The 26,295-nt window shown below is 34.2% G+C and overlaps 1 protein-coding gene across 1 annotated transcript; it reads left to right on the top strand.

Annotated features, from left to right (window-relative positions):
• Positions 1-5,736: 5,736 nt before the first annotated feature.
• On the top strand, positions 5,737-26,079 carry LOC130050604 (uncharacterized). Its single transcript, XM_056150848.1, has 8 exons — positions 5,737-5,824; positions 9,856-10,014; positions 11,084-11,188; positions 13,756-13,860; positions 18,979-19,059; positions 22,037-22,144; positions 24,934-25,005; positions 25,823-26,079. The coding sequence occupies exons 1-8, from the start codon at positions 5,737-5,739 to the stop codon at positions 26,077-26,079; spliced, it is 975 nt and encodes a 324-aa protein (XP_056006823.1).
• The last annotated feature ends 216 nt before the right edge of the window (positions 26,080-26,295 follow it).

Here is a 26,295-nt window from a genome sequence, read left to right as displayed (position 1 = left end):
AAATATTAGATTATAACTATTCCTTGTATGAATAAATAAAGATAATGAACAGTGATCGATCTTACAAACATTATAGAGAATACAGAATTAAGAGAAGGGCAAACACGGTCACCTGGACAGAGATATTATCAATAATATTATGTAACTATGTTGTGGTTTCTCTCTTTCTCTCTCGTGGGGATCCGGGTTAGAACAGGTTCTCAGTACTTCTTGCTTGTCGTAAGAGGCGACTATAATGGGGCGGTCCTTCGGATGAGACCGCAAAAACAGAGGCCCCGTGTCACAGCAGGTTTGACACGATAAAGATCACTCCATGCTGAAAGGTCGTAAACGTCGAGTATAGGCCTAAATTTCCCAACCCCTCACTGGCAATGGTGACGTCTCCATATGAGTGAAATATTATTTGGAGGGACGTTAAACAATATACAATCAATCTCGTTTCTCTCTCTCTCTCTCTCTCTCTCTCTCTCTCTCTCTCTCTCTCTCTCACCAATTGTAAAAAAGTTTTCTCCATGTTATCCATGAATTCCCTATCTAAATTCAAGAGTATTCAAACTCTCAAAATCCTACAAACGCGTCATTGTTAAAACGATAACATAGCAAAAATCGGAATTAGACAAATATGAGAAAGGAATTGTTTATTGTGTGTGAAAACTTTGAAAACTGGAAATTTTCACTTTCGCGGATACTGAAAATCTATATTCCGCATATTTTGTTTTAGATATGATTGGTTCATTTCATTTCATTGTATTTTATGTATCTGGTGATCAAATGCTTTGTGAGAATGTCATCCATCTTAATTCACTCAGCTTAGGGTAAATCAAGCATACAAAGCACTTACATTTCATTAATATTGTACAACACCCTGATGCAATATATGTGTTTCCATATGAAACTGTACCAATTTAGCGCGTAATGCGTCGAAATTTATTCCAAGAGGATTAAGCTGAACGCGTTCACATGGAAGGATGAATAAGTGGGGATGGCATGGATAATCTAATTATTTAAAACACATTATAAAGATATCGGTACCTAATGACAGCCATTTGAGAATATTCGCCATGAAATCTAGTATGTAATTCAAAATTTTATTTACACTGCTACACAGTAGATTCTAATATACACTGCATACTGAAAAGAGATATATGACAGGTCAATTCATGACGTGGGCGATTTATTGCTATGTTGTCGATAAACGTGCTCGAGACACTGATTTCCAGGGTAAATGTTTTATCAATACTTGATTATCAATCGAAATTGAATCTGGACGTTCGATTTTTTGGATATCTAACATTAAGTCTAAGCCCTTAAAATTTATATAGTTTGATATTTGAATATCTAATATTAAGTTTGAAAAGCTGGTGGTTTAAAAGTTTTATAATTTGGATATCTGAATCAAGCCTATAAAGCTGAAGATCAAATATAAAATTGTAGTAAATAGGTACAATGAAACACTTTGAAAAGAAAATAAGTCATCGTTTTACTCTCAAATTTTCTTATTTATCAACATTGCGATTTTTGCTAGACGGACAAACAAATAATATATTGAAGTTTGAAAGCGATGTCATTATTTCATATTTAATTCACTTACAAAGGACTAATAAATCTCTCTGAAGATTTTAAATTACCATATATTACTGTTTAAAACTCTTCAATATTGATTAGATTTCAAGCATTGACACACATTGAATTTAACATGCATCTCGTTCTTCTCTCATTAAATATTGATAATTCAATGATAATTCGTACCTAGATGTGTATCTTTCAACTTAGTACTGATATTTATCACATAAATTTGAATATCGTATTTCTTAAATATGATTCTATATCGTTATATTAAATGTACATAGATGTGCATGATGCGAAACGTGTCATACTTTATTAAGTGGAATATCATGTTTTAAATACGAAGGCCCGTTGTGGAGCTTTATTTGCATTAAAGGGACTGGTTCACGATTTTTGATGAAAATATTTTTCATTTTCGATGTTAAACATTAAAAATATAACTCATTTAATGTTGACGGCCAAACTTTTGACCTTCTGAATGCAAGAATAAAAGCAACATTTTAACCTTAGATACGTGCTATGCAAACAAAGACTCGAGTCTTTTTATGTATACAAACAAACAAGTGAAATATTGATTTTGTAATATAAAGCATCTTAATTTTGCATAGTCACAAATTTTAACTTTTAGATGACATATTTTACCCTAAAAATGCTTGAAATGTGAAAGATATGATAAACTTAGAACGATATCTAATTCTTTTGAAAATTTCGTAAACAATAACACACCGCAATCTTTGTTTACAAAACAAATAACAAACTCTCTAAAATGAGCTTCTGTGATGATGCATAATTTTTATGTGAAATCTTTTAAACACATTAGACAGTAGATTTTGATCATTAAATGTGAAAAAGAAAATTTTGTGGAAAATCGTGAATCAGTCCCTTTAATATTGCCCAATATCTCGACAGGGGTGCTTGCTCCTCCCGAGCACATGGTCTCACCTCTGGTATATTCAGGGTCCGTGTCTGTCCCACTCTATTTTCTATTCCTTCTAGGAGATATAATATTGTTCACCGCTCGTTATCTTCACTTTTTAATGCAATATCTGCTGTCATTAAAATGCAAGTACTTCATCATAGGGACTTTTAGTCCAAATTAAAAAAGTCTCACGTTTTTTTTCGTTTAATTTTTTAACTCCGGTATCTGATTCCGGAATGTCCTGCTTAAAGGCTGAGGAAAGGCGTAATTTTCCCAGCCCTTCACCGGCAATGATGAAATTCCATTTGAATGACATCCCGCAATGGTCATCTATCGAATAAAGAGGTGATTTGCATAACTATATCAAGTATAATACACAATGTCTTGAAATACAAAGAACATCCTTAAACAATAAAAACCCCTACAAAGATGCATTGCTGGATCCAGTAAGTGCTCTTCCAAGCCCCTATCTTTGCTCCTCACGAACAGCTGTGAAGGAAAAACTTCAAACTTACTGTGCGACTACATATACAAGAAGTGGTGTTAATCAAATGTGGATTTTTTAAAATTCTAAAGAACTTTTAATAGTCTTGAAATCACAAAACGTCTCCCAAATCATTAACATCAAAACCTATGACCTAACACTTTACACGACCATTCCTCACGATCAATTAAATACTAGACTTTTTGACATCATAGACAGTTGCTTCTTCAACAAAAATGGAAAACGGAAATATTCATATCTAGTAATAAATCATCCAAAACATTACTTTGTTAAACACCACTCTGCTTCCACGCACAAGCACTCTGAAGTTGAAATAAAAAATATGCTAGAGTTCCTCATTGACAACATATTCGTGGTCTTCGTTGATCAGGTCTTCCAACAGTCTGTTGGAATTCCCATGGACACGAATTGCGCTCCTTCGTTAGCTAACCTGTTTCTAAATTCACATGAAGCAGAATTTATTCAAAAACTATTTGAAAAGAAAAAAATATCTTGCTGTGGCCTTCAATTCGACATTTAGATAGATCGACGACGTTTTGTCTATTAACAATAATATCTTTCATTCATATGTCGATTCGATATATCCCTGTGACCTCGAACTAAAATACACCACAGAATCGTCAATTTCTGCTTTATACTTAGATAAGGTTCCTCATTGACAATCTCTTCGTGGTGTTTGGTGATCAGGTCTTCCAACAGTCTGCTGGAATTCCCATGGGCACGAATTGTGCTCCTTTGTTAGCTGACCTGTTTCTATATATTAATATGAAACAGAATGTATTTAAAAACTTCTATGTGAGAAGAAAAAACCCTAGCGGTGACCTTCAATTCGACATTTCGATATATCGATGACGTTTTATCTATTAACAATAATAACTTTCATTCATATGTCGATTTGATATATCCCTGTGAGCTCGAAATAAAGGACACCACAGAGTCGTCCACTTGTGCCTCATACTTAGATATCTTATGGAAAGTAGACATTAACGGCAAACTGACAACTCAACTGTATGACAAACGGGATGATTTCAGCTTCTCCATCGTCAACTTCCCATATTTATGTAGCAATATTCCATTATTACCCGCATATGGTGTTTATATCTCTCAACTGATTCGATATGCAAGAGCTTGTTCTACGTATGGTCAGTTTTTGAAATCGAGGCAAGCTACTGACAAACAAGTTGATGGTAAAGGGGTTTCAACAGTTTCGATTGAAGTCAGCATTTTGAAAATTATATGGTCGTTATAACGATCTAGTTCGTCAATACAACCTATCGGCTTGAGCATCACTGAAAGTACATTATTTGTCGAAATGCGCATCTGTGCATTAAAATTGATACCGTACAAGTTTTACATTATGACCCCTGAGTCGAGACCTCTGCTGGTAAACTGTTAGTCCCCGAGGGTCTCTACAGCCCAGTAGCTAAGTACCTCGTTACTAGCTTGAAAATACGGATGTATATTCAATTGCTGGGATCAAATTTAGAAATTAATTTCAAAATGAAGGTTTATATTTCCATCATGCATAGCTCTGATCCTTGGACGAATTTGGCTCCAGTTTTTGGCACTCTAGTTTTCCTTTTAGTTCTTACAAGTTTATTGTTATTTCGAATTTCCTAACTTTCGGCTTGAGTATCACTGAAGAGACATTATTTGTCGAAATGCGCATCTGGTGCATCAAAATTGGTACCGTATAAGTTTTACATCATTGGGTCAAATGATGTCTCACGTGTTACATACCGATTGTTAAGTCGTTCTTGGCACACCGATTTTGACTACGGAATACTCCGTTTACCTTATCAGGATATAGGACTCACGACGGGTGTGACATATCGACAGGGGATGCTTACTCCTCCTAGGCACCTGATCCCATCTTTGATATATCCAGAAGTCCGTGTTTGCCCAACTATTTTTTTTTTTTGTATAGCTTATAGGAGTTATGAGATTGATCACTGTTCGTTATCTTTACTTTTCATAAATCAAACGTTAAGAGATATTGAATCAAGACCGTCTACTGACAAATACGTTGATGTTACAGTGATTACAACAGTTTCGTTTACAGTCAACATTTCGTAAATTCAATGGTCGTTATATTGATTTAAACCTATCATGGGGTCAAATGCTGTCTGACGTGTTTTATACCGGTTGTTAGACCGTTCTTGGTACACTGATTTTGACTACAGAATACTCCATTTACCTCATCAAGACATAAGGCTAACGGCGGGTATGACTGGTTGATAGGGGATGATTCCTCCTTGTAGGTACCGTATCCCCCTCTGGTGTGTCCACGTGTCCGTGTTTTTACTCTCCATTTTGTTTTCCTTGAAGGAGTTGTGAGATTGATCACTGTTCATTATCTTCATCTTTCATGTAAATTATTTTCCATTGTAAATCCAACTTCTAGGAATGTTACATGTACTCAGGGTTGATATTTGTTTTGTGAATATTTGTTGAGAAAGTTTCTGAATTTTGTTAATGATATAAAACAAGGTATGATCTTTAATCGTTTTTACACCACCACAAATCTGCAGCATCTTGAAATCATCATTTTAAAAAGAAATACTATAAAAACTTTTTATTTTCAAAACTTTCAGAAATTGATAATATGAACATCCATGCTCTGAGACTTGTATGGTTTTTTTGTATTATATATACCCAAAGGAATGTAGAATCAGATGTCTTTAATATTTATATCATTGTCCACATTTCTTTGATAGAACTTGGAAGTCATTATTTAACGGCAGAAATGAACTCGACAAATTCCACAGAAGAAGTTCCTTCTACCACTAACGACGTGGATCTGACCACGACAGATCTCACCACGGGAATTACGGGTATTGATTGACGAGTTTTCATATCTAGGTTACCTCAGCTGAAAGCTCAGATGAGTTTCTCTGATCAAAATCCGTCTTTCGTTTATCTGACCGCTGTATTTTTTCCACATTTTCAACTTTCCCCCAACTACAAACTTATTTTCAAAACATGGCTTCAAAGTAAGACCGGTTACAGTTTTTCCAATTGAGGGTTATAGCCATTTCCATGGAAGAGGATTGGGGAAATAGGTAAACAGGAAGGAGAGTTTCAAAACTCATTTTAGAAAACTCATTCAATGTAGGATTATTTACATCTATCATACGTACATGTAATAGGGTTTAGTCATTCTTAGACTGATCCAAAAATACGAAGTAATTTATCTCTTTTCCACTACATCATAGGATGCAAAAAAGTTTCAAGTTTTATCATGTGGGTTTTCAAATATAATTAATACACGAAGGCCCATGGTATTTCTTTCCTTATCGCAGGATAATTCAATATAAAATTTCCGCTATTAAGATGAATATTGCAGTTTTTATCTTAACTTTGTCAAATACCAGGCCAAGTTTTCCTGATCAACATCTGAATGCCCGGTATCCGTTTCCGAAATGGTCATCTGTTGATTAAAGAGATATATACGACTACCTACTTCTGGTAGAATACGAATAGCTAATATCTGCACTTGTGAATTAATAAATAAGACTTTAAAACATTGAATTCAGACATGGACCAGAAATACTGATCCTCATTTAATTGAAACGCGCACACAGTGAGATGATTTATGACGGATAAACTGGTTAGACACGTCGAAAGTTTGATAAATCGACAAAATGATGAAGTCGACATGTCGACCATAATTGTAAATCGACAAAATGATGAAGTCGACATGTCGACCATACTTGTGGTTACATGTATATTCCTAGTATCAGTGTAGACATGTTAACCTAATCAGTATAGATATTTGTTATTTTATCTCCAGTATACTAATCAGTATAAATAGTTGTTCTTTTATCTCCAGTATACTAATCAGTATATATATTTGTTCTTTTATCTCCAGTATAGTAATCAGTATAAATAGTTGTTCTTTTATATCCAGTATACTAATCAGTATAGATAGTTGTTCTTTTATCTCCAGTATACTAATCAGTATATATATTTGTTCTTTTATCTCCAGTATAGTAATCAGTATAAATAGTTGTTCTTTTATATTCAGTATACTAATCAATATAGATAGTTGTTCTTTTATCTCCAGTATACTAATCAGTATATATATTTGTTCTTTTATGTCCAGTATACTAATCAGTATAAATAGTTCTTCTTTTATCTCCAGTATACTAATCAGTATAAATAGTTGTTCTTTTATCTCCAGTATACTAATCAAAATAGATAGTTGTTCTTTTATCTCCAGTATACTAATCAGTATAAATAGTTGTTTTTTTATCTCCAGTATACTAATCAGTATAGATATTTGTTCTTTTATCTCCAGTATACTAATCAGTATAAAAAGTTGTTCTTTTATCTCCAGTATACTAATCAGTATAAATAGTTGTTCTTTTATCTCCAGTATACTAATCAGTATAAATAGTTGTTCTTTTATCTCCAGTATACTAATCAGTATAAATAGTTGTTCTTTTATCTCCAGTATACTAATCAGTATAAATAGTTGTTCTTTTATCTCCAGTATACTAATCAGTATAGATATTTGTTCTTTTATCTCCAGTATACTAATCAGTATAAATAGTTGTTTTCTCTCCAGTATACTAATCATTATAGATATTTGTTCTTTTATCTTCAGTATACTAATCAGTTTAAATAGTTGTTCTTTTATCTCCAGTATACCAATCAGTATAAATAGTTGTTCTTTTATCTCCAGTATACTAATCAGTATAAATAGTTGTTCTTTTATCTCCAGTATACTAATCAGTATAGATATTTGTTCTTTTATCTCCAGTATACTAATCAGTATAAATAGTTGTTCTTTTATCTCCAGTATACTAATCAGTATAAATAGTTGTTCTTTTATCTCCAGTATACTAATCAGTATAGATATTTGTTCTTTTATCTCCAGTATACTAATCAGTATAAATAGTTGTTCTTTTCTCTCCAGTATACTAATCATTATAGATATTTGTTCTTTTATCTTCAGTATACTAATCAGTTTAAATAGTTGTTCTTTTATCTCCAGTATACTAATCAGTATAAATAGTTGTTCTTTTATCTCCAGTATACTAATCAGTTTAAATAGTTGTTTTTTTTATCTCCAGTATACTAATCAGTATAGATATTTGTTCTTTTATCTCCAGTATACTAATCAGTATAAATAGTTGTTCTTTTATCTCCAGTATACTAATCAGTATAAATAGTTGTTCTTTTATCTCCAGTATACTAATCAGTATAAATAGTTGTTCTTTTATCTCCAGTATACTAATCAGTATAGATGTTTGTTCTTTTATCTCCAGTATACTAATCAGTATAAATAGTTGTTCTTTTATCTCCAGTATACTAATCAGTATAGATAGTTGTTCTTTTATCTCCAGTATACTAATCAGTATAAATAGTTGTTCTTTTATCTCCAATATACTAATCAGTATAGATATTTGTTCTTTTATCTCCAGTATACTAATCAGTATAGATAGTTGTTCTTTTATCTCCAATATACTAATCAGTATAAATAGTTGTTCTTTTATCTCCAGTATACTAATCAGTATAGATAGTTGTTCTTTTATCTCCAGTATACTAATCAGTATAAATAGTTGTTCTTTTATCTCCAGTATACTAATCAAAATAGATAGTTGTTATTTTATCTCCAGTATACTAATCAGTATAAATAGTTGTTCTTTTATCTCCAGTATACTAATCAGTATAGATATTTGTTCTTTTATCTCCAGTATACTAATCAGTATAAATAGTTGTTCTTTTATCTCCAGTATACTAATCAGTATAGATAGTTGTTCTTTTATCTCCAGTATACTAATCAGTATAGATAGTTGTTCTTTTATCTCCAGTATACTAATCAGTATAAATAGTTGTTCTTTTATCTCCAGTATACTAATCAGTATAAATAGTTGTTCTTTTATCTCCAGTATACTAATCAGTATAGATAGTTGTTCTTTTATCTCCAGTATACTAATCAGTATAAATAGTTGTTCTTTTATCTCCAGTATACTAATCAGTATAGATAGTTGTTCTTTTATCTCCAGTATACTAATCAGTATAAATAGTTGTTCTTTTATCTCCAGTATACTAATCAGTATAGATAGTTGTTCTTTTATCTCCAGTATACTAATCAGTATAGATATTTGTTCTTTTATCTCCAGTATACTTTCTTGCATGGAATTTGACGTCATTTAAATACATTTCTATAAAACTGCAGCAAGTTTGATGTGAATTCATAAAGTGAATAGGTAGATAGGAACTATTTTCCGCTTACTTTAGTTAAACCGACTTGAATATTGTTTAGGAAAGAAAATATTTGATCACTTAAATCATGTGTACATCGTGCATTTCACATCGAACTTGTAAAACTAAAGCTATTTTATAAACATTGATATGTGTCTCAGTTTTCAAAACGACATCTAGTATTTGAGATGTGTAGTTATTTAAATCATTTCGATTTCAGATATCAAGCATGCATGTCGTGGATCGAGTAAGACATCAGAATGAAAATGAATCGCTCTTTCTGGGGCAGATGTAAATTGTTTTCCGTTGTAAATTGAAATTCCTTTAATTTGTTGTAATGTTATGTAGGATAATTATTTGTTTTTGTGAATATTTTGCTTAGACAATTCCTGTATTTTATCATTAATACAAGACAATATAGGTTCTTTTCATTTTTCGATTTTCAACCAACAATCTGATGTTGGCGCCTTGAAATAATCAAACGTTAAGTATCTTTAACACATCTAGATATTGCCAAAGTAAACATGCATTCTCTAACTTGTATAATTTCTTTTCTATTTTTTTTCCATATCTCATTAGCCTTTGTAAAACAGAAATACAACTATCTGTAGAAATTACTACGTTAATTTTGCTCAATGAAATGTTGATTCAGATAATAAAAATATCAACATCACAGATATTGTCGTCCGAATTTCTTTGTTAAAACTTGGAAGTCATTATTCAACGGCAGGACTGAACTCGACAAATTCCACAGAGGACGTCCCATCTACCACTAACGACGTGGATCTGACCACGACAGATCTTACCACAGGTAATAATGCAATATCAAACATTGTTTTTCATCTCTAACTTAAGGTGAATCAATCCTCATGTGACTTATCAATATGAATGGTTAAAGGTGGAAAAACTGTATTAATTTTCACTCAATATAGTTTCATTTAATCAATAACCAAAGAAAATGTGTATGTTGCCACCTTTTTAAAGATGTCAGACATACAAAAACAGATATATATATATATATATATATATATATATATATATATATATATATATATGTGTGTGTGTGTGTGTGTGTAATTATATCAACATAAAAAAAATCACACATTTTCGTTAAACAGAATAATGAAAATTAATAAAAACTTGCTGAAATGACAAATTTTAAATGTCAACAGTTTAAGAAAACTGCTAATTCATAGATATATAAAAAATAATTGTGGATATTAGGGAAATCATTGTGTCATAGACATGCAGTAGAGGAAATTCGAGCATAGGAGTTATTGCCCTTGACAACATTTTTAAAATTATAAATAATTGATTATCTATGGAAAATAAAAACTTTTTCAGTCTCAAAAGTTTACCTTTTTTTCTATTTTATTCAGTGAATGAAATTCCTCTGAGAGATGTATTTCTATCATTCGCAAGATTTAATTAAATATATATTTTGCAAAACCCTATGACATCACATGAGGATCGATCAACCTTAACTTAGCTGTATGCTCGAATGTGTTTCTCTAATGAAAATCTACCTGTCGTATGTCTGATAACTGTATTCTTTTCACATTTTCAACTTCTCCCCATTTACAAAATTATTTTCGGAAAATGGTTTCAGATTAACATCGGTTCAGGTTTTCTCAATTGAGGATCATATCCAGAAAATAACCAAATGTTTAGTATTTTTAAAACTTCGACAAATTGACAAAATGAACATGCATTCTCTGACATATATTATTTGTTTTATATCTTTTTCCGTATGTCAGTCGCATTTAGTGAAAGAAAGTCGACTATCTGTGAACATTAGTAAGTTGAATGTGCTCGAACTGTTCACTGAGATGTTGAGAATATCATTATCACTGATACTTTCGTCGAAATGTCTTTGTTAGAACTTGAAAGTCATTATTCAACGGCAGACATCAGCTCTACACAATCCACAGATGTTCCATCTACCACTAGCGATGTAAATCTTACCACAACAGATCTGACCACAGGTAATGACGCAATTTAAGATATCTGTGCTTTTTCATTTCTAACTTACCTCAGCTGAAAGCTCGAGTGAGTTCCTTTTTTCAAAGTCCATATATCGCGTGTCTGTCAAACGAATTCGTTTCACAATTTTAACTTCTCCCGAAATCCAAAATCATTTTAAGAAATGGTTTAAAGTAACAGCGGCTCAAGTTGAGGGCCATATCAATCTCCAAGGAAAGACAATTGTTGTAATATGCAAACAGAAAGGAGAGTAATATAAGTCTTTCTTTTTTTTAAAAATCATTTCACTGGAAAGCCAAGTCTTACAAATTTTATGTTGTAAAACCAAATTAGTCAAGTCATGCTGTTCGGCAAAGAATGGAATCACAGACCACCTATGAGGTAACTTAGAATAGAAATTCAAAGTCAGAAAGAATAACAACAGACATACTACTCCTATACATTATACAGTGGTGAATTTGTACAAAGGAATTGTTTATCTGTACACGCGAACAGTGAAGCGTATTGTCCAAAGAAAACAACTAAGCTCCCCCCCCCTCTATTTGTTGATTTTAAAGTACATTTTGGGTGAGATGAACAAACTAGCAATTGCTTTACCTTGGAAATGTCCAATACATTATATATGATATATTGAAAATGAAGTAATAAATTGGTAAGAATGTTTAAATCCCTGTAAAATGATTTTTACACTTTTGAATATTGCTCAGATTGAACACGAGCTAAAACACACGTATAATGTATCTTTACTTCCACATGATATTATTGTTAATTCGTAATATAAATGTGTATAATCTTATGTAGCACCATTCACATTGATCATACGTAGTAGGGTTATATAATTCTTAGATTCATCCAAATATATGAATTAAAGCATCTCTGTTATCCCACACCATAGGGTAAAGAAAATTTCAAGTTTTATCGGGTGAGGTTTAAAATAGAATAAGTATATGGAGGTCCATTGTGTAACTTTACTTATATCAGGACTATTATATATGAAACATCTGAATGAATGTAGCTTTTAACCTTTAAAGGTTCGGCTGAGTTTTTTATCAACATTTGAACGTCTAGCATCCGATTCCGAAATGTTCATCTCTCGATTAAAGAGATGGATACAACAACCTAGTTCCGGTAGAATACCACTAGCTAATCCTTCAATTTGATGGTCAATTGATATATGACTTTGAAACATTAAATGTAAACATCAGTGACACTTGTGCTAATTTAATTGAAACGCGTACATGAAAGGTGACTTTAACGAACAGTGATCAATCTCATAATTCCTATATGCAATACAAAAATTAGAGTTGGGGAAACACGGACCCCTGGACACACCAGAGGTGGGATCAGATGCCTAAGAGGAGTAATTATCCCCTGTCGACCGGTCACACCCGCCGTGAGCCCTATATCTTGATCAAGTAAACGGAATTATCTGTAGTCAAAATCAGTGTGCTAAGAATGGCTTAACAGTCGGTATGAAACACGTCCGAGGTTGACCCAATGATAGGTTGTATTGGCAAACTAGATCGTTATACGGACCATAGAATTTGCGAAATGCTGACTTTCAGCGAGACTGTTGGAACCCCTGCACCATCAACTTGTTTGTCAGTACAGAGAAATTTATTATTAGTAAATGGGTTTGACATGTCAGTTTGATAAGTCGACAAAATGATTAAGTCGACCTGTTAAACTTAATTTAGGTTATATTCCTTGTATCAGAGTCGACCTGTCAAGGCAATGAGTAGATAGTTCATTTATCGTGAGTGAACTATTTCATGGAGTCTGGATGTTCTGTAAATACACATACAGAAAGTCATTTTCAAATAACCATGCTGCTCTTTTAGCTTCATTGCTTAGATAAGTAGCTGAAAATTACTTCTACCAATACTCTACCTGAGCCCAAATGAAAAAAATAAGAAGGAAAATATCAAAACTTTTTATAACTTTAATGCGAAGGGAAAAATAAGTTGGCTATCTGTTCAGATCTTTAGAACGTGTCTTGGTCGTTATAGTCCATTTAATCACGTGTCAATCGAGCATTTCTCATCGAAATAAAGCAACATTATAAACATTCATAAACGATATCTCGTATTTAAGATGTGCATTTATCATTCAAATCTCAATACCGAACATGTATATCCTGGAATGAAAACGAGATAGCAATGAAAATAATTTGCTATTTATGGCGTGAAATCAAATGTAGTCAGAGGTAAATTGTTTTCCATCGTGAATCTGAAAAACAATTCTGTGACTTGCAGAAATATTACGTTGGGTAGATAGTATACTTGTTAATGTTTTCCTTGGAAAATGTGTGTATCTTGTTATTGATATAAGACAAGATATTATCTTGAATCCCTTATATACCACACTCAATCTGCTGATAATGTCTTGAAATGATCAAATGTTTATTATTTCTAAAACATAAACTTGCATCGTTTTCTATCGTTTTCTATACTTCGTTTGCATGATTCGTCTGAGTACAGAAAATAGTAAAATAATTTTCCTTCAAAAATGTTGAATCAGATGTTAAATATACCAATGTCACATAGTTTTGTCCAAATGTCTTTGTTAGAACTTGGAAGTCATTATTCAACGGCAGAAATCAGCTCTACACAATTCACAGAAGATGTTCCATCTACCACTGGCAACATGAATCTGACAACAGATCTTACCACAGGTAATGACGCACTGTAGAACATTGCTGCTTTCTTTATTTCTACTTCTTCCCAGCTGGAAGGTTGAATGACATTCGTTAATTCAAATTCGTTTCTCGTGTGTCTGACAGCTATATTCTTTTCACATTTTCAACTTTCCGTGTTGGTCAACTCTCTATTTTGTGTTCCTGATAGAACTTATGAGATTGAAAATACAACCTATTCTTGGTTCAAATGCTATGTCATGTGTTTCATGCGGATTGTTATGCCGTTCTTGGCACACTAATTTTGACTTCGAATTACTCCGTTTACTTCATCAAGACATAAGGCTTACAGCGGCCATGACCGGTCGACGGGGGATGTTAACTCCTCCTAGGCATTTGATCCCTCCTCTGGAATATCAAGGGTTCAGTATTTCCCCCTATTTTATATTCCTTATAGGAGTGGTGATATTGATCACTACTCGTTATATTAATCTTTCATATAAATTATCTGCTATTAAATAAAATCATTTCATCACAGCAACTTTTAGCTAAAAAAAAAGTCAAAGGCTCAGCTGCGATTTTCTGATCAACGTTTGAACGTTCGTCAATTGATTCGGGAGTACACATCGAAAAGGTGAAGATAACAACAGTAATCAATCTCATAACTCCTACAAGTAATACAAAATAGACAGTTTGGCAAACACGGACTCCAGGACACATCATAGGTGGGATCGGGAGCCTAGGAAGAGTAATCTGAGGGACACCAACCGATATGTTGGAGCCATCTCTCACATCTATCAATTAAATATATGTAGAAGTATATGACTACCTACTTCCGGTTGAATACCAATGGCTAATAATAATACTTTAAAACACCGAATATAGACATCAATGAGAGATACTGATGTTCATTTAATTGAAATGAGTACATTTTGAGAGAATTAAAGATATGTAAATAAGTTTGACATGTCAACGGTTTCACAGGTCTATGAAATGAATAAATTGACCTGTCGACCTTAATCGAGGCTATGTTTATCTTGAGTAGAGTATTTCATGGAATGTGGTGGTCTTTACGCACATATGCAGAAATTCGTTTCTAAACAGCATTTCTGTGTTTTTGTTTTGTTTTGGTATGGTTTCATGAAATGAATACGTAGATGGTAGCTACTTACCTTTACATGTATCCGCATACTCTAGCTGAGCCGAAAACGTTAAAGGAAGAAAACAATCATTTCTATAACTTTAATGGGATGGAAAAAGAAGTTGGACATTTGGCCAAATTTTGGTCGCTATATTTGATTTCATCACGTGTCTATCATGCTTTGCACATCAAACTTTTAGAACTAGACCCACGTTAAAAATATTTACATTGGTTCCACATTTCAAAGCGATATCGCATATATCAAATATTCAGTTATGATTGAAATGAAAGGTGAAGATACGGACAGTGATCAATTTCCTAACAAAATTATCTGAGATATATAGAATATCACACTCTAATGTTGATCTCGGACCTGGGATTGGCCCCGAGAGTTGATCTCGGCCCGAGCCCGTAGGGCGATGGCCGAGATCACTCGAGGGGCAATCCCAGGTCGGAGATCAACATTAGAGTGTGATATTGTTTATATCATATACCTAAAACACAACAAGTTGATAAACATTTAAAAAAAAAAAATTGGGGTGGGGGTTGGTTATTGACCCAAACATAAATACATGGTATACTGTACAACGATATTTGACTATTTCATTCCTTCAGTGAGTTTACTTTAATGGTTATGTTTCCAGTACTATTGGCATTGTGAAACATGCTAAAGTCTGGGTTTTGTAGCTTTATTCCATTGCTGGTCACGATAATTGGATGATTAATTATGGACATCCCCTCATGTGGTCTAGAATTAACTGAACTGTTTGGATGAGAAACTCGTCATATCTATCGCTGTGTTGTTCATGTACATGTATATTCTTTTAAGCAGCTCTTAGGGGCTTGTTAATTGATACTAAAATTGGAAATAAGTGAATTATTTTTATTTATTTTTTCGGATTTACCAAACTCGCCCGTTTTCAATATTTCATGTAATTTGTAAGAGTTGTAGAACTTTGTTTACGTGGCGTCATCGTATGAACGGGAATGTTTACAGATCTGATGCTGCTATTTCTTTGCTTAGGGAATGTTACCTTATACTGAAGTAAGTTTTTTTTTTTACCGTTTCCCATCTGTTTAGCATCTATAAATCGTTGAAAAACGTCGGAAGATAATGGTTCTGCCTCTCTCGTTTTATTGCCAGGTCCTCGGGATTTTAGATTTCAGAAATCGTTTTAAACTTTAAAGCAGTTTTCTACATCAAAATTGCCGTAAATTAACATTTTATCTCCATTAGGACCGGGAATTTCTGAAAATGCTTCAGTATCACCCTCCATAATCCTCCTACTGTTTTCTGTCGCCTAGAACGTTGATTGCTTTTAAATGAAGTTAAACGTGTTATTGTTCTAAATAAACAATTGTTACTTGGGTTACCCCCCTTTGCTTAGATACTCGCTACAATTTAGCGCCGTTTTTGAAAACGTTTTTATTTAATTTTTCTGCTTAAATTTAAATTTTGTCGTGGAAGAAAGTATTATATTTGAAAAAAATTGTGTCTAACATCATTTTTTCAAGTAGTTATGTTAAATTTCAAAAGATTAAAGAAGAAATAGCCATTTGAAATTTGAGGGCGAGACAGCCCCTTGACAACGGGCCGAGACAGATATATCTCGGCCCTTAGGGCGAGACAGCCCTTCCTACTTACAGCTGTCTCACCCTAGCCAAGATAGGTGTATCAGGGCTGATACACTACTAGGTATATGATATATTAATCATGTATGTCGTGGCCTGAGCATGACATATTAATAAACATCAATCACTTTTTAAGGCGCCAAATACATCTAAATCAATCTAAATTGGTCTCCTGAATTGTCAATTGTAAACAGAAAAATCGTTTCTGTATTTTGTACTAATGTTACGTAGGGTTAGGTAAATATATTTGTTTTTGTGAAAACTTTGCTTAGAAAATATCTGTATTTTATCAATATCAGAGAAGATATTATCTTTAAAGACCCAACTTTAAGTTAACGCCCCCAAATTTTACCTGTGTTGCGATCAATGATAAGCCGCTGGTCAATCAAACTTTTAACAATAGAGCTGAGGTTGATTGACGTTTGCAGAGACCGTGGTCTACAGCTACATGAGAAAGATGTTTTGATAACAATCATGGCTAATGATGACCGGCAGTCTTCAGATCTCGAGTAAAGCCCCAGTATACCTGAGTTTTGATAGCAATGACTCGCACCCAGAATATTTTAATTTCTAACGTCCCCTATACAATGCAATTTATCATCGTATTTTCTCTCTCCATCTTTATACATGTATTATAGATTAAACAATCAGAAATCAAACAATAATAATAAAAAAACAACCAAACAAACATAAGTTATTGGACTATTTTCTATTAATGATTTCTTGTGGCTTTATATTTATTAAAACATGAACAATTCCTTATTGGCGCAGCACATCAACATGTATAATGGTTATATTGCCCATGCGTGAAACTGTTACAGTAGTTTTAAAAATGCTTCTGTTTGAGATACCACATGGATTATAAATTACACAATCAGAAATCAAACAACAGTAAAAAAGTATAAATAAGTTATTGAGATATTTCTGTTTATAATTTATCACGGCTTTATATTTAGAGAGAGAGAGAGAGAGAGAGAGAGAGAGAGAGAGAGAGAGAGAGAGAGTTAGTTATTGAGATATTTCTATTTATAATTTATCAGGTTTTATATTTATAAAGATAAAGAGAGAGAGAGAGAGTTATTGAGCTATTGATAATTTATCACGGTTTTATGTTTATAAAGAGAGAGAGAGAGAAATGTATAAAACTGTAGCAATAGTATAGATGAAATAATATGGCATGGCAATAGTGTTGCATACGTATGACAATAATTAATCATTTAGTCAATGATTGATAGTAAGGGAGAGAGAGAGAAAGGGGGGGGGGTAGACTAGCTATGTGTCAGCTTCTGTTTGGTATACCATCGTTACACAAACACTACGTCCACAGAAACCCTAAAGAGAGAGAGAGAGAGGAGGGGGTGTAGACTTCGTGTCAGCTTCTGTTTGGGATGCCATCGTTACACAAACACTACGTCCACAGAAACCCGAGAGAGCGAGAGAGAGAGAGAGAGAGGGGGGGAGGGAAGGGGGGAGACTTCGTGTCAGCTTCTGTTTGGGATATCACCATTACGCAAACACTACAGCTACAGAAACCCTACAGACGGCCCATATCGAGGGGTATCTTGACCATTCTTCATTTGGTTGTACATGTACACAGATCTACTTGGATTTATTCATTCTCTCGAAACATGGATATTTTACCTACTACACCCACGACACCGCGAACTCCCGGGACACCAGGAAGTGCCTGGAAACGCCGGGTAATATTATATTTCGGAAATTATTTATATACGATATATATAACAATTTAATTCAAAGTTTTAAAAAGCAAAGGTTTAGAAATGGGCTAAACCTGTCATTTGCAATACATAAATATGACCAAGTTTGAAGGTTTACGGGAAATAGAAATGCGGTATGCATGTAGGTAGAAATTTTAATTTTTTTTTTTTTGCACAAATCAAGACACTAAGCATAATTTGTAATAACCTGAGAAATTTCCTGTGTATATCATAAAAATATACACAACAACCGATCTCTTAGCCAGATAAATTCCAGGTAAATAACATTAACCATGGATAAGCTCCGCCCACATTCAGTCATCCGTGGAGCAACCGTACGGTGGTTTTTTTTTGGGGGGGGGGGTCTTTAATCATTTATATACCACTATCAATCTGTTGATGGCGTCTTGAAATAATTATATGTTTAGTATCTTTAAAACTTTCAGAAATTGAAAAACTGAACATGCATTTTCTGTGTTTCATGATCTGTTTTCTATTTCTTTTTCTTTATCTCAATCGCCTTTGGTAAAACATACGATTATCTGTATAAATTATTATGTTAATTTTGCATAACGCGATATGTAATAAGATTTTTAAAATATCTATATCACTGATATTTCCGTCCAAATATCTCTGAATTAGATCTTCGAAGTCAATTTTTAACAGGAGAAATGAACTCAAATTCCACAGAAGACCTTCCTTCTACCACTAAGGACGTGGATCCAACCACGATAGATCTTACCACAGGTAATAATGTAATCTAAGATATTTCCTTTTAAGTTTACCTCAGTTGAAAGCTCCAGTGAGTTTCTCTGCTAAAACTTTTTCTATCCTGTCTGTCAAGTGTATATTTTCAGATGTTTGCTAGCCAGTTAGAAATAAAAGCGACAATTGTTTTTTATCATTGATAAAAACATAATTGATAGCAGGTAATATTGGACAGAAAAAATCCTAATGAGTGTTAAGAAAATCCCAAGGATTTTGACATCATTGATAAAAAAAATTATTAATACCAGTATTTTTTGGACAGAAGAAATACCTATGAAACAATTTATTGTAAATAATACCTCAAAGTAGCATCGATTAAAGTTTTTCTAATTGAGGATCATATCAATTTTCAAGGAAAGACAGTTGAGGAATTATGGACACAGACAGTAGAGTTTCAAAGCTCATTTTTATGCCCCCGCCACAAAGTGGTCGGGGTATATAGCTTTACCTCTGTCCGTCCTTCTGTCCTTGCGCGACACCCAGTTTTCCAGATTTATATCTAAATATTTTAAGGTATTGAATTGAATGTTTGTATGCAGGTGTATATTGATACGTTACATATCGAGTTCGAGTATTGCTTCAGTTCGTTGATTTTTGATGGAACTGTGTCCCCTTAACGTTGAAAAATTAGTGTTATAATTAGTTTTCCGGACTTTTTTCTAAACGCATTGGAATATTGAACTGGTTGTTTGTATACAGATGTATTTTGATGAGTTACAAATCGATTTTGAGTTTTGTTCCAGTTCGTTGATTTATGATGGAGTTATATTTGTTTTATGGCTGTTGAAACATGCAAAGGATTGTTGCTGAGTTCTTCATTGTACTAATTGTGTGTAACATACAATCTGAATACCACATTCAACGATATACTTCGGTGGATTTCCTACATTTGATTTTACTGCAGGCGGAGGCATTTAGTTTGTGCTGACACGTTTAGTTTTTATAAACCTATTTACAGAAAAACCCAAATCTGGTATAGAAACATCTGCATTGTGTTGTAAAAACCAAGTTAATCAAACCATGCAACCCACATAAGAGTGGAATCACATACCACCTTTGCAGTAATCAAAATTAGGAATTTAAAATTAGAGTTACAAGAGACATACGACTTATTAATGTATATACATTGGTGAATTTGTACAACGGAATAGCTTGTGTGTACATTCAAAAAGTGAAACGGATTTTCCAAAAAGACAAATGAAAAGTGAAGATAATGAACAGTGATCAATCTTACAACTATACAATACAAATTAGAAAGTTGGGCAAACACAGACCCCTGGATATACCAGAGGTGGGGACGGGTGCCTAGGAGTAAGCATCTCTTTCCTCCTATTTGCTTATTTTCTTAATGTGCGATATTTTTCAGTTAAACAAACGACGAATAGATTGAATTCCGAAATGTCAAACATATGACATTTGATAAATTGCAAAACAAAGTAAGAAATTGGTGTGGATGTTTCGATCACTGTATACTAATGTTTTACGCTTTTGAATCAGATTGAAAACACGTCTCATTATACATTCATAAACTGTTGGTAACACTTATTTGAGTCTACTATTATTTACATTTATGATAGGTAGTAGGGTTACATAATTCCAAGATCGATCCAAACATACCCAGTATTTCATCACTATACGATAGGATACAAAGTTTAGAAGTCCAATGTCTAGCGTTATTTATATCAGGACTATTAAATATGAAATATTTGTTATTGAAATAAATGTTCTTTCTCACACCAGCTTTCAGCTCAAGCAAATCATAACGTCAGCTTCATTTTTGTGACCAACATTTTAACGTCCGGTATGCGATTCCGGCATGGTTATCTGTCTATTAATGAATGGATACCATGACTACCGGTCAACAGGGGATGCTTACTCCTCCTAGGCACCTGATCCTACCTCTGGTGTATCCAGGGGTCCGTGTTTGCCCAATTATCTATTTTGTATTGCTTATAGGAGTTATGAGATTGATCACTGTTCGTTATCTTCACCTTTATAGGAGTTATGACATTGATCACTGTTCTTTATCTTCACCTTTATAGGAGTTATGAGGGTCAACAGGGGATGCTTACTCCTCCTAGACACCTGATCCCACCTCTGGTGTGTCCAGGGGTCCGTGTTTGCCCAACTCTCTAATTTGTATTGCTTGTAGGAGTTATGAGATTGATCACTGTTCGTTATCTTCACCTTGCATTGATCACTGTTCGGTATCTTCACCTTTATAGGAGTTATGAGATTGATCACTGTTCGGTATCTTCACCTTTATAGGAGTTATGAGATTGATCACTGTTCGGTATCTTCACCTTTATAGGAGTTATGAGATTGATCACTCTTCGTTATCTTCACCTTTATAGGAGTTATGAGATTGATCACTCTTCGTTATCTTCACCTTGCGTACGTCTACCTATACAATGCAGATTACCTAATTCTTCTACAATAAATACATCAGACATTAAACCATTGAATACAGACATCAGTGAGGGATACTGATGCTCATTAATTTGAAATGTGGGAATACTAAGAGAACGTGTGATGAATAAACGGGTTTGACACGTCATCAATTTGATAAGCCAATTAAATGAATACGTTGATCTGTCACCGTTAATTATGATTATATTCCTTGTATCAAGGTCGAACTGTCAAAGCAATCAGAAGTGTTTTTTTTTTATTATCTTTAACACTGGACTATTTCATCAAATCTGATGCTCTTGTAAATACACATTCAGAAAACTGCACTATTGTTCTTGGTTTTCTTGGGGGGGGGGCGGTGTTTGTTTTTTTAAATAATGTTTTAGGAGTAAATAGGTACCTATGAACTATTTTCCGCTTACTCTAGCTGAACCGATTGGAATATTGTCTAGGAAAGAAATCAGGAACTTAACTGGTCAACGAAATGTTGAATAAGATATTTGAAATATCATTATCACTGATACCTTTGTCCAAATGTCTTTGTTAGAACTTGGAAGTCTTTATTCAACGGCAAAAATGAGCTCGACGAATTCGATAGAAGACGTACCTTCTACCACTAATGACGTGGATCTGACCACAACAGATCTGACCACAGGTAATTATACAATTCAAGAGATTTCCGCTTTTATACGTCCGTCTTTAGATGTGACGAATGATGGTATGGTGTTGTCTGTATGTCCATTCGTTTAAGGTTGTCTATTTCCATTTCACTGTAACCAATCAAGAAGAAACTTGATCCTGTTGAAATTTTGATCCATTTTGATCTTCCTTGCAGTTGTTGTGCTCCTTCATTCAAAATGAACTAATGAAGGGCCCATAATTTGTCTAACTCCTTCGTCCATTGTCAAGTGAAGATCGTCCTATTCTACACGGTGTTTGTATGTGTATTGAATATGTGCATTTGTCAAGTATTTTGGTTTTCGTCAATATTTGAAATTGTTAAACTTTTGAGGAAATATTACAATGTGAGTACATGGTTTATCCGACTAACTCCTTTGGCATTTTTCAAGCTAAAGCCTTTCTAAACAACTTGAAGATGTGCATGCATATTGCAAGGATTTTTCAACAATTTCATAAGTTTCTTTGAATGTTTACTGAGTTAGAACCTTATATCCATATGACGCAAAAGAAAAAGAAAACGGGATGCTTACTCCTCCTAGGCACCTGATTTAACCTCTGGTGTATCTAGGGGCCCGTGTTTGCCCAACTCTCTATTTTGTATTGCTTATAGTAGTTATGATATTGATCACTTTTCGTTATCTTCACCTTTCATGTCATAAGGTATGATCGTTGATGCTTCCCCAAGTAAAGTTCTGCAAGTCATGACTCTACATCAGGTTGTGACGGACGTATTATGTACTGTTTCCGGTACTTTTGTTAATTTAAGCTTACCCCACATGAAAGCGCGAGTGAGTTTCTCTGACCAAAATCCATCTGCATTGTGATACCGTTTTATACAGAAGGATTCAAATTTTATTATGTGGGCTTCAGATCAAATTAATCTAGGAAGGCCCATTGCAATGCCTCCTTTATATCAGGGCCATTTGATATGAAATATTTGCTATTGAATTAGAAATACATTAATCACAGCAGCCTTTTGCTCAAGTAAATCAAAGAAACAACTGGTTTTTTTCTGATCAACCTTTGAACGTTCAAAGGCCACCAGCTTGAAACGCCATCAGGTTTAACCTGTGCTTAGGGCATGGGGCCGTAGCAGTGAGGGTTTTTAATGTACCAACGCATGCCGCTACACAGGAACTCTGTTTTGAAGGTCATATTCACAAAACCCATAATTCTCACGTCTAAACACTGGGCGTTTAGCGAAGAAGAACACATTTCCTTTACGCCACCATAACATGATCGAGGATTGAACTCACTACCTCCTGGTTACGAAGGGAACACTCCACTACTAAGCTATCGCGAATCGATGATAATCTAAAATGAATTCTATACAGAGATCAATCAGAGATAATACAGCTCATGAAATTGAAATGCGTACTTACAGGGAGGATTTACATGAAGTCAGCAGTTTCATAATATTTTCATATGTCGACTAAGTCAGCAGTTTGATAGGTCCGTAGTTTAATAGTTTGATGTGTCGGCTAACTCAGTAGTTTGATAATTGTTTGATGTGTCGGCTAACTCAGCAGTTTGATAATTGTTTGATGTGTCGGCTAAATTGGTAGTTTGATAATTGTTTGATATGTCGGCTACATCTATTAACAATGATAGCTTTCATTCATATGTCGATTTGATATATCCCTGTGAGCTCGAAATAAAGGATACCACAGAGTCCTCCACTTCTTCTTCATACTTAGATATTTTATTGAAAGTAGACATTAACGGCAAACTGACAACTCAACTGTATGACAAACGGGATGATTTCAGCTTTTCCATCGTCAACTTTCCACATTTATGTAGTAATATTCCATTATCACCTGCATATGGTGTTTACATATCTCAACTGATTCGATATGCAAGAGCTTGTTCTGGGTATAGTCAATTTTTAAATCGAGGTAAGCTACTGACAAACAAGTTGATGGTACAGGGATTTCAACAGTCTCGATTGAAGTCAGCATTTCGCAAATTCTATGGTCGTTATAACGATCTAGTTCGTCAATACAACCTCGCATTGGGTCAAATGCTGTCTGACGTGTTTCATACCGATTGTTAAGCCGTTCTTGGCACACTGATCTGATTGCAGATAACTCCGTTTACCTGATCAGGATATGGGGCTCACGGCGGGTGTGACCGGTCAACAGGGGATGCTTACTCCTCCTAGGCACCTGATCCCACCTCTGGTGTGTCCAGGGGTCCGTGTTTGCCCAACTATCTATTTTGTATTGCTTGTAGGAGTTATGAGATTGATCACTGTTCGTTATCTTCACCTTGCATCGACAGTTCGATAAGTAAAGACAAACAGTGATCAATCTCATAACTTCCATAAAAAATACAAAATAGACAGTCAAGCAAATACTGACCCCTGGATATAGCAGAGGCGGGATCCCTACTCCTCATAGACACCTGATCCCATCTCTGGTATATCCAGCGGTCCCTGTTGTTGTCTTCGATATATTTATAAATTGTATTGTCATCCTTTCTAATGAATGCACTGTAATTGTGAACAATAAGCGTATGAATCATGACAGATATAGTCTGTCCATATTCTGATAGAAATGAAAATAGAATGTAAATATATAGAAATATTTTTACGCGAGGCGTTAAACATCGAAGTACATACCCTAATTTACATGGTTTATTATCAATGAAATCTATCTATGAAATATCCCCCATATACACGTATTAGTAAGATACAATATGCTAAAGTAAATATTGAATCTGGTATAGATATTGTCCTCTCACATTTCTGTTATCATTCTTTAGTAACAGGACTGAATTCCAGTGAGAACACCTCCACAGCCTACACAGACGTGACCACAGCGGCCCCTCCCACAGGTAACATAATATTTACAGGTATCATCCCCGACACAGGTAACACACAATGCATAATCCCTCCCAGAGGTAATACCAAATTCACACGCATCATCCCCTCACAGGTAACACCAAATTAATAGATATCATCACTCCCACGGGTAACACCAAATTCACTGTTAGATGTATCATCCATCCCACATGTAACACAAAATTCACACGTATCATCCCTCACACAGGTAACACCAAATTCATAGGCACCATTCCTCAACAAATCTATTTGAGCATATATATTGAATTGCGCTATGGATTCTCTCTCTTTTTCTCTCTCTCTCTCTCTCTCTCTCTCTCTCTCTCTCTCTCTCTCTCTCTCTCTCTCTCTCTCTCTCTCTATCTCTCTCTCTCTCATTAATTAATGGCAAACTTTAGCAAAGTTTACGGAAACAAAATACAATATGCTAAAAAGAAATGTTGAATCTGATATCGATACTATTTATACCGCTGGCCTGTTCTCACGTATTTCTTACATCATTATTTACCGACAGGACTGAATTCCAGTCAGGATAATTCAGGAGACTGTTCTATCAATAAACTGGCATGGCACCCATTTGTAATTTCATTCATAATGAGTGCTTACAATATGCATTCCTTAATTGCTTTCAGAGAGCAGTGAGCGTTAGTTGACTACTAAGTGAACCGCGTCACCTTGCTCTGTGATAATCTATCAGCAGAGACGTGTATTGTTACTAATTAAAATTACATATTTCAAAATAAAACAACATACCATGCACTATTTCGGTTGTTTACCTACAAATGTATTTCGAATGCACACGTCTTTCAGTGAATTGTACAAGTATAGCTGTCAACGTTCAACACGTGACCCCACTAGATGATTCCTATCTCTACATCGGCTCCACGGCCACAGTCAGGGTATCTGTAATCATTCCTGTGGGATTTATTGAAATGCTGAGAATCACCCTCATCCACGATGGGGAGAATATTGACTTCAATACAAGGCAGACATATCATTTTCGCGAAATGAATTACACGTATTCCCCACTCATATGGAAAAGACATGACAAAGTGAGTATTACGTAACAATTGTCGAATGATTTCAGCATATATCCTTTCATAACACTCAGTTGATTGAGAAATACATGTAAGATACACGAGTGCTTGTTTGTCTATAATTTGTACTTCATTTCATTCTTTGCTCAAAACAAGTACTACAGACCGGTCGTTCATATCCTATATACTTACATTTCAATTTGTTTTCACCTTCAATATCTTCACAAATTGTAATGATAGTGTTGT

The sequence above is a fragment of the Ostrea edulis genome, chromosome 9 (assembly GCF_947568905.1).
Source record: "Ostrea edulis chromosome 9, xbOstEdul1.1, whole genome shotgun sequence".
Lineage (NCBI taxonomy): Eukaryota > Metazoa > Mollusca > Bivalvia > Ostreida > Ostreidae > Ostrea > Ostrea edulis.
This window is presented reverse-complemented; position numbering and strand designations above follow the sequence as displayed.